The 14,564-nt window shown below is 42.0% G+C and overlaps 1 protein-coding gene across 9 annotated transcripts in view; it reads right to left on the reverse strand.

Annotated features, from left to right (window-relative positions):
- The window catches only part of trol (terribly reduced optic lobes), a 918,151-nt gene that overhangs the window by 899,131 nt on the left and 4,456 nt on the right, over positions 1-14,564 (reverse strand). For all 9 annotated transcript variants that reach the window (XM_067149795.2, XM_067149796.2, XM_067149794.2 and 6 more), the window contains exons 2-3: positions 7,419-7,581; positions 1,410-1,579 (exon numbers count right to left, since the gene is read on the reverse strand). In XM_067149795.2, the coding sequence (XP_067005896.2) occupies positions 1,410-1,579; positions 7,419-7,581 (333 nt within the window). The remainder of the gene's footprint in view (positions 1-1,409; positions 1,580-7,418; positions 7,582-14,564) is intronic.

Here is a 14,564-nt window from a genome sequence, read left to right on the forward strand (position 1 = left end):
TCTAACCAGGGTTCGAGAGTTCAGCGCGTATTTTTGCTTGCGAGATCAATGTGGCGCTACTAGCACAACTCTTCGTCGACTAGCGCACAAATATGAATAGGCGTCACCTTTCAGATGTGCAAACACGCCTCCTGAATTTCGTTTATGCAGCACAACTCCTTGGTGGTTGGATGTCAATTTCTGTCGGCTTGTACAAAGAGTTTAACGGATCTGCCATTTGAAAGAAATATTAATATTTCTATTAATGTATACTTAATATTTATATTAATCGGCTACTCAGTCCGACTTATTTGCTGAATGGTCAGCGTTGAGGCCTTCGGTTCAGAGGGTCCCGGGTTCAATTCCCGGCCGGGTCTGGGATTTTAATCACCTTTGATGTCCGGCTCCATGGCTAAATGGTTAGCGTGCTGGCCTTTGGTCACAGGGGTCCCGGCTTCGATTCCCGGCAGAGTCGGGAATTTTAACCATAATTGGTTAATTCCGCTGGCACGGGGGCTGGGTGTATGTGTCGTCTTCATTATTATTTCATCCCCATCACGATGCGCAGGTCGCCTTGGGGTGTCAGTTCAAAAGACATGCACCTGGCGAGCCGAACTTGTCCTCTGACACTCCCGGCACTAAAAGCCATACGCCATTTCATCGCCTTTGATTAATTCTTCTGGCCAGGGGACTGGGTGTTTGTGTTTGTCCCAACACTTTTCTCTTCATATTCAGACAAAACATGACACTACTAATCACCAGAGAAATACGCAATAGAGATTACATCCCTTCATGTAGGGTTGGAGACAGAAGGGGCATCCGGCCATAAAACAGGGCCAAATACACACGTGCTACACAGTTCGCACCCGCGACCCCACAGGTGTGGGAAAAGCGGTAGAAAAAGAAAGAAAAAAGAAATATTTCTATTAATACTCGGCGGAGTTTTGCTGACGGAATTGCGTGAAGGGTCAGAAGTTGGAAATCGAACTACGACAAAGAAGAAGATGAAAAAAAAGAAGAAGATTATTATTATTCTTGGAATCCGCAGGGGTTGTATCTATATTGGAGGTGAACTATATTTTGATAATATTAAAAATTAAGTTGATAAATTATTAAATGGTAGGAACATGCGCTAATGTTTTCGAGCGACTTGACATACTGGGACACACCTATTTTCTGTTCGAAAGACCAGGAAGTTTCTTGCATTTACCTCGAAGAATATTCTGTGTATGATAGTGCACTCACACCTTATTAGAAAACTGTCGGAAGATTTAAAAGTCAAGAACTAAAACAAATTATATACAGTAGAATTACAGTGAGTGTTCTGTAGAGTCTGTTGTTTTAGGATTCAAAACAGGGAATGACTAGTCAGAGTAGATGCGATACTTCTCCTTGATGTCTCATCAGTGCAAATGAAAACTAGCTCATACCTGCGAAAGAGACGAATGTGAAGGGGTCGTCCTTCACTTGTAAACCTCCGAGCTGGCCGACGTTCCTGATGCGATCCAGCAGCCTATCACGGATCTCTAACTCATTTCCATAGCCAATCACACCCAGATCTATTGTGACGAGGGTGAAGAATTTATCTTTAGGGTTTTCTCTGTAACAGACCATGAAATTATTTCGTTAAGACAAATTCACAAAAAGAAATTCTTACAAATAACACAATACAGTTTGACAGCACCGTCAAAAGTTAATTGCCTAGAGTAGATGAACACAAATAATTTCACAGTTTACACTAATATAACATGAAAATAATGAAAATTAATAATGTAATGTAACAATGTGACCATTGCCGGAACTACATAGTTCCTGCCCAAAATGTAGCCACCTCATGAGCATTGCACGCAGCTAACACAAGGTCCTTCATTATATAGTTACGGGCATCAGGTGTAGAAACGTCTGCTTGTATGCGGTTCGCTACAATCACAGAAGACTTATTCAGTAGGGAAGTGCAAGTTACGGATATTCTCTCAAGATCTTGCAACTTCAGCTCATAATCTGTTCAACGACTTCCAGGTTATTTCATCGTGTGACCAGGAGTCAGGGATTCTTTTGGTTTCATCCAGTCTGATAGCTTGCGAGTTACAGTATTTATTTTCACTTGCTAACTCGGGCTGTGTCTGATGATCATTTTAGTGCCTGTGAAGTGATTACGAAGCCTCTTATGTACTTGACTATACTTTCAGAAGATTGATATCCAGGGAGTAAATGAGATCATTGTGAATGATTTGTGCCTTTCAGACCTAGCTGTAACCTGTCTGCTGATATTGCAAAAGCAATGCTGTTAGAATTTGACCTATCATTTACACGATCCACCGAATGCATGAAACAGTGATAGTCTTTTTCTTTTGATTGAGTCCGGCTGCATGGCTAAATGGTTAGCGTGCTGGCCTTTGGTCAGAAGGGTCCCGGGTTCGATTCCAGGCAGGGCCGAGAATTTTAACCACCATTGGTTAATTTCGCTGACATGGGGGCTGGGTGTATGTGTCATCTTCTTCATCATGTCATCCTCATCACGACACGCAGGTCGCCTACGGGAGTCAAATCGAAAGACCTGCACCTGGCGAGCCGAACATGTCCTCGGACACTCCCAGCACTAAAAGCCATACGCCATTTCATTTCTTTTGATTAAATATTTATGGAGGTACTGTTTTGAATCTTATGACCAAATGTATTTTTCCGACTCCATGACTAAATGTTTAGCATGCTGGCCATTGGACCAATGGGTCCTGGGTTCTATCACGACTCGGAGGCCAACTCGACGCCCAGACCCCCACCAAACCCCATGGCACTACAGCCCTTGAAGGGACTTGGTCTACCAAGCGACCGCTGCTCAGCCCGAAGGGCTGCAGATTGCGAGGTGTCGTGTGATCAGCACGACGATTCCTCTCGGCCGTTATTCTTGGCTTTCGAGACCGGGGTTGCTATCTCACCGCCAGATAGCTCCTCAATTCTAATCACGTAGACTGAGTGGACCTCGAACCAGCCCTCAGGTCCTGGTAAAAATCCCTGTCCTGGCCGGGAATCGAACCCGGGGCCTCCGGATAAGAGGCAGGCACGCTATTCCTACACCACGGGGCCGCCACTCGACACCCAAACTTATCTGAATTTCTATGCTTTTGACACGGTTCGGTTGGGTCAGGCCTGCATATCATCATAATGTGGAGTGTTTGTTTGCATTTGACAGTTGCTGGCCAGGATTCGCAACCGCACAGAGGAATTGTTTGAACGTGCTGTAGACCATGGACTTCATGCGACTGAGCATCTGTCGATCACACAGGACTCCAGTAGTCTGTCTCTACTTCATCCAAGCCGCGGGCGTCTGGTGGGGTTACAGCGTCAGTGCTATTGAACGAGCAATGATACTTAAATCGGGCCACTTTGTTGCGGTCCTGACCATCTATCCTTTTGGTTCTATCCGTCTGTGGTCCGCACTCCACGTACCCACTCCGATTTTGTTATGTTCACTTCATAAGTAAATACCACTGTATATCCTCAGTGCAGCTAACCACTGAGTAACCAATGTCAAGTATGTGGCAAGTATAAGTCCCTATGGACATATGCCGTACGGTCGATCGTTTACGAGCTAGGTCCATTCTAGTTATCAGCTGGAATGAGTCGAGAGGTCTTATTTAGAATTAAGTTTGAAGTCAAGCATACAGTTACGGACATTACAATACTTCAGCAGCGTGTGGAACAAGGTTTACCATCGATGCCTGGAGTGTTCGAACGTGTCGGACAATCAATGAGGTGGCATGTTCAGGTGTGCATTCAGACACTAGGTGGATATTTTGAGGACTTGTTGTATGATAATGCACTATCCCTGCTGGTACGCCAAATCGCGACAGCTACTCGATGTGGGATGTGCCAGATAATGCTATTAACAATAATTCCCGTACAAAGTTGGAAAGTCTGTAACCCGTACACGATCGACCATATGGCATATGTTCATGGGGACTTGTGTTGTTTCGGAATGTACCACACACCCCGATTACTTCCCTCATGTTTTGAAACACTCTGTATATTATTTTGACACATTGGAGCACATGGGAAGCACGCACTACTTCGCAAAATTCCTTCCAGAGGCACCCACATTATTTTTAAGACCGTGTTGCAGACAAGCTTCACCGAGCATTTTAAGGGTCAAAATCATATTCACGTGCTAAGTAGATAACGTTAACGCTTTAAATAACGTCTTGTGGTACTCCTCCTTTAAAGAGTGCATGGGAAATATGTCATGGCGTACTGAGCACCTGTTAGACTGGGAAGCAGTCTTTCTCATTTTTAACGTCAACAGCCACAAGGAAGACTGGGCTACGTTGAAGGCGATCAATCAATCAATCAATCAATCAATCAATCAATCAATCAATCAATCAATCAATCAATCAATCAATCAATCAATCAATCAATCAATCAATCAAGATCTGCATTTTGGGCAGTCGCCCAGGTGGCAGATTCCCTATCTGTTGTCCCTAGTCTTTCTTAAATGGTTGCAAAGAAATTTGAAATTTATTGAACATCTCCCTTGGTAAGTTATTCCAATCCCTAACTCCCTTTCCTATAAACAAATATTTGCCCCAATTTGTCCCCTTGAATTCCAACTTTATCTTCATATTGTGATCTTTCCTACTTTTAAAGACACTACTCAAACTTATTCGTCTACTGATGTTATTCCACGCCATCTCTCCGCGGACAGCTCGGAACATACCACTTAGTCGAGCAGCTCGTCTACTTTCTCCCAAGTCTTCCCAACTACAAAGTAGGGTCGACAGAACTATGCTGAACCTGCAGTAATAAGAGCTTTCAAGTGACTCTTCCCTCTGAGATTGCAAGGAACTACAGACAGCAAAACACCTTTACCAATGCTCCTTGTGTCCAACAACATGCACGATGGAAGCTTTAATACTCGCCAAACCTAATGCTATCGACGTCGCCCGCTATTGGGCATAGAACATGTAATAGAAAAAGAGCTATCTGCCGATCATAAGTTTTTTCAATGGTTCAATAGACTTGTGTCTAGATGTTATGAATTTATAATGTTACGTTTAGAATAGTTTAGATACTGTGCATGAAAATCCACAGAGTGTTTTCACTTTTAACCGGGCCAGGAATGGAATGAATGAAGTCCCCACCTAGCGGCGAGGATAGGAACTGTGCCGGCTGCCGAAGCCTGTCGCACTCATCTGGGGAAATGATTAATCACTGACGGATGAAATGAAATGATATTGGAGTGTGTTGCTGGAATGAAGATGACAAGGAAAACTTAAGAGTACCCGAAGAAATACCTACATAAATCTCACGGGGAGTGACCGCGTTTTGAACCAAGGACCCCAGTGGTGAGAGGCCAGCGCGCTGATGCCTGAGCCACGGTTTATTTTTAGTTTGAATACTGCATTCATTTGACTGTACACTGCTGTACCTTATTATACAGTATTTTACTTCTTACTGTTATATTTAACTGGTGCTTCTGATACGAATAAAGAAAGACGCATTTGTACAGAGTTAGCAATACCTTCAATTGCAACTACTTTGTTGACTGACTGAAAACAGCCCATAAGAATCTGCCCACCATGAGTTAATATCTGTACCGTGGCGCAGAACATAAAAATTAATAGTAGTCGCTTCTCTTCTAGCTACTTCATTCCGACCTTCCATTATTCTGGTTTATGCACCAAATTGTTAAACGCGAGGAAGAGTGTGCATAAAATGCATTAAAATTCGAAATATGAGTTTACAATTCTACTATACATGTACATGAACTACAACATTCTGTGCTCTCATCGGAAAGAAACAGAAATTATGGCAATGCACGATTTCGAGGATAAAATGTGCAAAGTCCGTCACCTAGTTATAAGGTGCAAATTAACTCCTAGGTAAGGGAATTGGAAAATCTAATAACTGAGCAAAAATGTATTCGCCAGGACTAACTTCGAGATTCTCACCTAACAATCATCCAACTTCACCAACTGCACAGATACTTGTGGAAATGAAGATCCACATCCTTTTTCCCAGTCATTCGACCGAGCAAGGAAGCTCCCATCTAGCGGCGAGGAATTGAACTGTGCCGGCTGCCGAAACCTGACTGACAGATTAAATGATATTGGAGAGTGTTGCTGGTATGAAAGATGACAGGGAAAATCGGAGTAGCCACAAAAAACCCTGTCCCGGCTCCGCTTTGTCCAGCACAAATCTCACTTGGAGTGAGCGGGATTTGAACCATGGAACCCAGCTGTGGGAGGCCGGGCCGCGCTGCCGTTTGAGCCACAGAGGCTCTGCAGATATACTATTAATTTACAAAAGAATGAGTTCAATGGTTAAGGTTTAAAAGGAAAGAGTTCCACACATCTCTTTCAACAGCATTGCTCTTACGGACCTATAATGAGTGAACACCCCACACCCCCTCTTAGACACCCATAATGCCTCGTCATTAAGGAATATTACAATGCAATTTATATTGTATTATGAAAGAAAGAAAATAGGATGAGGCAACTTTTTTGCTCGTGAGTTATTCAAATAACTACTTAACATTCTCTATTTCATAAATACGTTCGCAGGGAGGAAGGACAATGGCGGTAACAACCATACATTTGTTGCCTTCCTTCATTTTCCTTCTGAGTTACTCTGGTACATGTAACGCGTAATACGTTACGCTGTGAATTGCCGGCAGCTTATTGATGCTATGGTGTGCAGCGATACATCACGCCTTGACTTGTACTGATATACAAATTGTATGGATACAGAAATTCGCTGTAATTTTAATCTTTGTCTGATTTTGTTATTTAGCTGTTGTTTCTTAAGCGTATTTTATTTTTACCCCTTTCTTTTACCACATTTTTCTCAAGCGCATTTCATGTTTATCGTTCTTTTCAAGGGGCGATACGACGCGCAGTAGTACCCGGTGTTGCCTGGGCAAATTTATTAGATGCAATTAATTGCATCCCTCATCCCCGTAGGCGTGTTGAAACACCGGATCCCGTGAGATCTCCGGAGTTAAGCAACATTGGGCGTGGTCAAGATCTGGATGGGTTGCCAAGCGCTGTTGTTGGGGGGTAAAAGAATGGAAGAGCGGAAAGGAACTGGTCACCCTACCGTACGTAAACTGCGGCTCAGGCACACCTATGAGGTTCGGACCCGCCTTCGGGCAAAATACAGCCTTACCTTACCTCATCCCCCGAGTCCATAAATATTATCTGTTATCTATTTCTGTACCCTAGATTTCAAAACAAAAAATCACAGCCTAGTTTCTTCCCCCTTTTATCTTGAATTTAATTACTGAGTGTCACGAATATACCTGCCGCCGTTTTCCCGTGATGCCGCTATTCAATATAGCAACCTTCCTGTCATAAGAGCAATACAGTTTTCTTAACGTGGAATGATCTGTAGAACAGAAGGTTAACTTTTTTAAATAAAAACTCCTCAATCCACTCCATACTTACGCAACTTTGATGATATTTGCTGATCTGCGACCTGGCCACTCACGATACAAGTTCTCGATGCTAGGGATCAATGCCTCTTTCAATTCGTTGAACTCTTCACTGTTTTGGTCTCCAAAAGCAGGAACGTAGGGCTCGAGTACATTTATGGTGATTCTGTAGAAACCTAGAAACATTAAAGAGTCCAAATTAATACATATATTGTGGGATTTAAATATTTTCATCTGAATGATCTGAAACAGAAATAATTTTCAACGGAATGTAATTAAATTTATTAATTTTACTTAAAATTATCAAGGGTAATTTATAACTATTTTGTAATGATGTCATTTAATATAATTGCACAAGTCTACCCGAACAGTTCAATTCTGACATAAGCCTCTGGTGTATGGGACCCTCAACAGGATTACTTGGTTCGAGAACTGGAAAAATCCAAGGCTCGATTTGTTCTGGGTGATTCCCGGCAAAAGAGTAGCGTTACGAAAATATTGTAAAGTTTGGGTCGGGAAGATTTAGCAGAAGGGAGACGAACTGCTCGACTAAGTGGTATGTTCCCAGCTATCAGTGGAGAGATGCCGTGGAGTGATATTAGTAGTTTAAAAGATTTTTAAAAGTGGGAAAGATCACATTATGAAGATAAAGTTGGAATTCAAGAGGAAAAATTGAGGCAATTATTCGTTTATAGGAAGAGGAATTAGGAATTCAAATAATTTACCAAGGGAGATGTACAATAAATTTCCAAAATCTTCGCAATTATTTAAGAAAATACTTTGTAAACAACAGATAGGGAATCTGCGACCCGGGTGACTGTCCTAAATGCAGATCAGTGGTGATTGTTTGATTTCGAAAATACCTGCGGGGGCTAAACGTACTTTGAGTTATAGAAAATTCAAGGTATAGAAAAACGTACCTACTACTACGGCTCCAGAAAAAGACATCTGTTGTACTGTTATTTACTTCCTAATTTTGATACTGTTCTTTTTTTTTCAACATCTAAAATTTTAATACTGTATTAAAAGTGTTCTTTTTTCAGAAGAAGCAACCTTCTCATTTAAGAGTACTCACAAATTCATATTTTTTTAAAAAGAAATCAGTGAATTTTCCTGGATTGTTTTCTCTGTAACCGATGTTCTCTAAAACATTCTCTAACAGATTAACAGCGCCATACGAGTCCTCGCCAACTGAGGACTGTCTCTCCGTACTGTAAACCGCTTGCTAGTGGTTACGAAGTGGTCTAAAGGAGGGTTTTAAGCTATTGTGGTACGTGGCTACTGAAGGTCCCAAAGTTCATAAGGCTAGTCAAACAATACACCCCCACTAAAATGTGATTTTGTATAAGGAGACGATTTAAGTTTGTTTCTCGTACAGGAACTAATTTTAGAGATATCGAAGAATTCGAGTAATATATCGACAAAATATAGCACATGAATAACAATGTTCCGTAGGGAAACGAAAATTCCTTCGAGATATAGAAAAATTCGAGATACAGAAGTTTAACTGTTTAACGTCATCTAAATAATATTGTGCTGCTAAATACATTTCAAGGCTCGCTTAAAAGAAAAGCCTTGAACCATGGAGGGTAAGAGATGCAGAGGGAGATCAAGAGTTGATAGTTTGATTCTGTTTCTTCGTTAATTGGTTTCAGGTCTCAGAAACTACATTTACATATTTCGGAGATGCCGTGATATCAGAATTTTGTTCTGTAAAATTCTTTTACGTCGTGGTGAATCTACGGATACAAAGCTGCTGTAGTTCAGTACCTTCTTATATGTTACCATCGGACTGAGTTAGCACCGAACTCTGAAACTGATCCGAGCCACTCAGCCTGGCATATTTTGTTTGAATGATTTAAGGAGTATAGATTTAAATGTCATAAAGCTAGAGGGATTTACAGAGTCTTACAGGCTGAATTCTGAAAGGCAGTCTATAATGAGGAGTATTACGAGGTTTGTCCGGAAAATACGTATAAAAGTTGAATAATAACTTTATTTGACAATTATTCAGGTATTACAATATGGTCTCCTTCAAAGTACTCTCCCTGAGACAAGATGCACTTCTGCCAACGCCGTTTCCACTGTTGATAACATTGTTGAAAGTCTTCAGTTGTGATGCTGTTCAGTTGCGGTGTCCTTTCTCCCTTGATGGCTTCCACATCACCCAAGTGCCGCCCCCGAAGCACCATTTTGCATTTCGGGAACAGGAAGAAGTCACAAGGAGCTAAATCGGGTGAATAAGGCGGGTGGTCTGTCACGGTGATTGAGCTTCGGGCCAAAAACTCACGCACAACGAGCGACGTGTGAGCGGGCGCATTGTCGTGATGAAGGATTGTCTCCGTAAAATTGTTGCAAACACTCAAAAATCTCACGGCCATTCTTACCTAGTTTGGCAAGAAACTTGATGTTGATGCGCTGTTCCTCAATCAGAGAGAGCTCCATACCGACGGCAGGTGAAAACGGGTAACTTTCAACAAGCAGCCGCACACTGCTACTGACACGCAGAGCTCTCTGACTCGAACTGAGCGTTGAGAAGATTGGCGACAACAGCAGTGCCACCTGGCGGCGCCTCCACGATACGTGGTACGTCACCCCCGACGGATTTATACGTATTTTCCGGACAAACCTCGTATGTATACAAGTTTCTTGGTGAAAAAACATACCTTATGCAGTCTTAACGTCGAGCTAACTCGTATAGTAGGTAAGGGTTATTCTGCCCGAAGGCAGGTCCGAACCTCCGCAGAGGTGTTCCTGAGCCGGAGTTTACGTGCGGTAGGGTGGCCAGTTCCTTTCCGCTCCTCCATTCCCTTACCCCCCACCAACAGCGCGTGGCAACCCATCCAACTCCTGACGAGGCCCAATGTTGCTTAACTTCGGAGATCTCACGAGATCCGGTGTTTCAACACGGCTACGGCCGTTGGCACTCGTATAGTGAACCTGTGTTTATGTTGTCTGGCCATCGCTGTGGTGGACAAGTTATTCCGTAACTTGCAGGGCTTCTATTTTTTTTGCAAGTCAACGGGGGCCAATGCTGTATTCGAAATGTACAGATGCCCTTTAATTAATTATATTTGTGAAGAGTAATGTTATACTTTGTACGAGTAATAATGTATTATTTTATCCCCTTTACGGTGGTTTAAACAATATTGCTCATTACTTGTTTCTAAAATTGGAACCAACATTCGGAATTCTGTCTTATCTCTTGAAAAGATTTAAGTTGTGACAGTTGCTATTTTAATTTTTTAAGAAGTTGCTCTACGTTTAATATTTGTTTTTTCAATAATATTTATGGCGACGATGGTTGAATAGTCACTGTTGAGGTATTAGGTTCAGAGGGTCCCAGTTCAGTTCACATAACTTACAACAACTTTTCATCATTCCACTCTGTGAAACTTCACAAGTACAAGTGACAGTTTTCAGGTAACATTCGAAATTACATTTATTGTGACAATGTTTCTTAGTTAATTGATCTGAGTGGTTGAAGCTCCTAAAATGTTTTGCTTTCATACAACATACACACTATGAAAGTCGTCTAACGTAGGCCAACAGTATTAAAGGACATAGCTTTCTAATTCTGCATGGTATAAAACGAATTGTGTCGTGCCTTCAATGACAGACGCTTTATTAAAACCCAGACCTTTAAATAATCTATCCGTCAGTGAGCATATGTGCCTTCCACATTACAATTCGACCTCTGATGTTTTACGAAAGCACTGGAGCCATGCTAGTTACGGAATAACCTGCCAACCACTGAATGAGGAAGGGAAGTAACCCAGCTCCCTGCAGCAGGCAGGCGAATCTGTGTTTGTCTCCACTGTCCTATCATTTCTGACGATGTCTGTGCAAGCACTGGCCTTAATGTATGTACAGCTCTGACATATGCCAGGTGTGAAAATGGGAAACCACGGTGAAGCCACCTTCAGAGCTACGATTCGAACGCTCTAGTTCTCTATTGCCAGCTTACAGTCACACTGCCGAGTAGACAAGTCGCTCGGTGACTAAAGGGATGAGTAGACTATAATGGAGGTTCCCAGACTGGGGTCCACAGAATCGCAATGTTTGAAGGGGTGCGAAAACAATTTTAAGAAAAATGTAGAATTTAGTGTCATTTCCTCCATTTTTTTTTTAATATTTGAGATAAAACCGAGGTATGACTACACCTTAGTTCAGTTTTCTGATATAGGGTCGAGGGTGAGGCGACATGAAACTATATGCTATACTTATACGGCCCGATGCCCTTCCTGACGCCAACCTCAGTTAAGGACTTAATGAAGGTGAAATGAATGATGGCGAATGAGACTGGACAAGGTGGTGGAAAGAATGTGCTGTGGTGGACAATGAATAGGATCTGTTCCGGCATTTGCCTGGAAGTGAAAATGGGAATCCACGGAAAACTATTCTCATGGCAGCCGAAGGTGGGGTTCGAATCCACTTGTCTTCCGAATGCAGAGCTTGGCTCCATAGGCGAAGCGCGTTATTATTATTATTATTATTATTATTATTATTATTATTAATTGCCGTGACGGCCAAACATTCTTTCAGACATAACTTAGTCCGATTTCACATAACTTGCAACAATTTTTCATCATTCCACTCTGTGAAACTTCACAAGTACAAGAGACGCAGAGGGTAGATAGATTTTTAATTTATTAATGGACCCGGCCTATGGCTGGCCACACATCCAACAATACAAGCAGCACAGGTAAGAGATACAATGGAAGCAATGTCCTGATCATATTCTGTACACAATACGAGGGAAAAAAGCGTACAGGGGTGAGTGAATTTGCTACTGAAAGGTCAGTAAAATATTGATGGAATTAGTACAAGTTTGCTCGCTATTTCATAGGCCTCTCTCTCTCTCCAGAAATTAACATTGTGTCTACCCACCCAGTTGGTCAAGATTCGATTCCCAGCTCCAACACGAATGAAACACTGGTCTGTGGTTCTAATTCTTTAAGATATAGTTTGGAAGAGAAGTAAAATTCTACTCGCACTCATACCATAAATAGTCTTTCATGCTTTCTACCTTAAATACATTAATTACATAAGTTACCTTAAATAAAACGAGGATCGGAGCCACTGTCTCACAGCTCCTGAATTGTAATCACGTGGGCTAAGTGCACCTCAAGCTAGCCCTCAGATCCGGGTAAAAACCCCTGACCTGGTCGGGAATTGAAGCCGGGTTCTCCAGTTAAGAGGTAGGCACGTTACTCCTATACCGCAGTGCCGAGAAGAAGCCTAACTCTAAAGAAAAACGTATTGCGTCGACAATAGACTGTCCACGATGTCCGGCTCCATGGCCGAATGGTCACTGTTGAGGTCGTTAGTTCAGAGGGTCCCAGTTCAATTCTCGACCGAATGGGGGATTTTAGCCGCATACGGTTCACTCATTTGACTCAGTGACAGGGGTTTGCCTTTGTCCCAATATACAACTCTTCATGAATACTCGCAACACACCACACTACTAAACACGCAATACTATGAAGTCATCCCTTTCTGTCGTAAAAGGCTACTTAGAGGGGACCCTAGAGACTCTAAGCTTGGAAGGGGGAGTATGGAGAAGCAACGACAGGCCTCTTGCTGAGTCTGGCATTGCATCTATTTTAGGACGACTGGCTGGAGTATGCGTGATCAATGATCATTATTCCCAAATGTGCGAATAATTTTGATCATATTTATACCGCTGGACTGAGAGGCTCAGGCGGTAAACCGCTGGCCTTCAGACTCCAAGATACCGGGTTCGATCCTACCTCACTCCTGTAGTACGTGAAGATGCCCAAATATATTAGCCTCGTGCCGGTAGATTTGCCGACATGTAAAAGTCTCCGAAAACATCAAAATGTAGTTGAAGGAACGTAGAACCAACATTATTATTATTATTATTATTATTATTATTATTATTATTATTATTATTATTATCATTATTATTATTATTATTATTATTATTATTATTATTATTATTATTTGCTTTACGTCGCACCGACACAGATAGGTCTTATGGCGACGATGGGATAGGAAAGGCCTAGGAATGGGAAGGAAGTGGCCACGGCCTTAAGTAAGGTAAGCCCCGCCATTTGCCTGCTGTGAAAATGGGAAACCGAGGGAAACCATCTTCAGGGCTGCCGACAGTGGAGCTCGGACCCACTATCTCCCGGATGCAAGTTCACAGCTGCGCGCCCTTAACCGCACGGCCAACTCGCTCGGTATTATTATTATTATTATTATTATTATTATTATTATTATTATTATTATTATTATTATACAAATGAAATTGGGCGAAAATGCCTGTATTTCCTATACGAGTATGAACTTATAGTACAGAAAATCAAGCAAGAATAGACTAGTTTTACGTGTCAGGTGTTACTGTTATCCCACCTATTGGATCACAACCTTACAAGGGATCCAAACTGCAGAGAAATGGTTTTCATTACAAAAGTTCCATTTGCACCTTGCAAATGTGAAAACAGCTGGGATAGAATATGCACTTTTAAAAAAATCAAGCAAACGTTGATGGATGCATGTGACTTCAGAACAGATACCTAACTACTTAACGTAAAGAAAATGTATGTGTTCCCAGAGAGTGAAAAAAACTAATTCTATAAGCCACTACAACCTAGAACAAACTATGGAAACAATGCCATGGTTTGTGAACATTACTATGGTCATAAAAACGCTGTGTTAAACAATGGAATATTCAAATCAGTTCATTTAAACAGTTGAAAACACTATGATTATAATACGAAACTCTGAAGGAACGCTTTAAATAATTTGCGTTGCCCGCGTCAACCACAATCCGAGCCACACGTAGTTCTCAGCTTGTCCGCTGGGAGATCGTTCTACAGTGTGATACGCGCGCTCTCTCGAAAGCTCCGTGTGAACTGCAAAGAATATCCAGGGATGCCCATACTATACAGTACGAGATTATAAAAGAGAAAAAGGCTTGATAAAGGTACGATCCTGCCTTTGCTGGCGGGACCTAGTGTTTACAGTGCACTAAGTCTTCTGGTATGGGCTAGAGTAATTTTGTTACCTTAATTGATCTGTCTCTGTCTTATCCTTGGCTTTGACAAAATGAAAGTGACTGAGGTATGAGCGATGCTAGTAATGCCATTCCTTACGCAGCCAGTCCCTGCTATGAATAGTGTGAAAATATTGC

The sequence above is a fragment of the Anabrus simplex genome, chromosome 6 (genome assembly GCF_040414725.1).
Source record: "Anabrus simplex isolate iqAnaSimp1 chromosome 6, ASM4041472v1, whole genome shotgun sequence".
NCBI classification, from domain to species: Eukaryota; Metazoa; Arthropoda; class Insecta; order Orthoptera; family Tettigoniidae; genus Anabrus; species Anabrus simplex.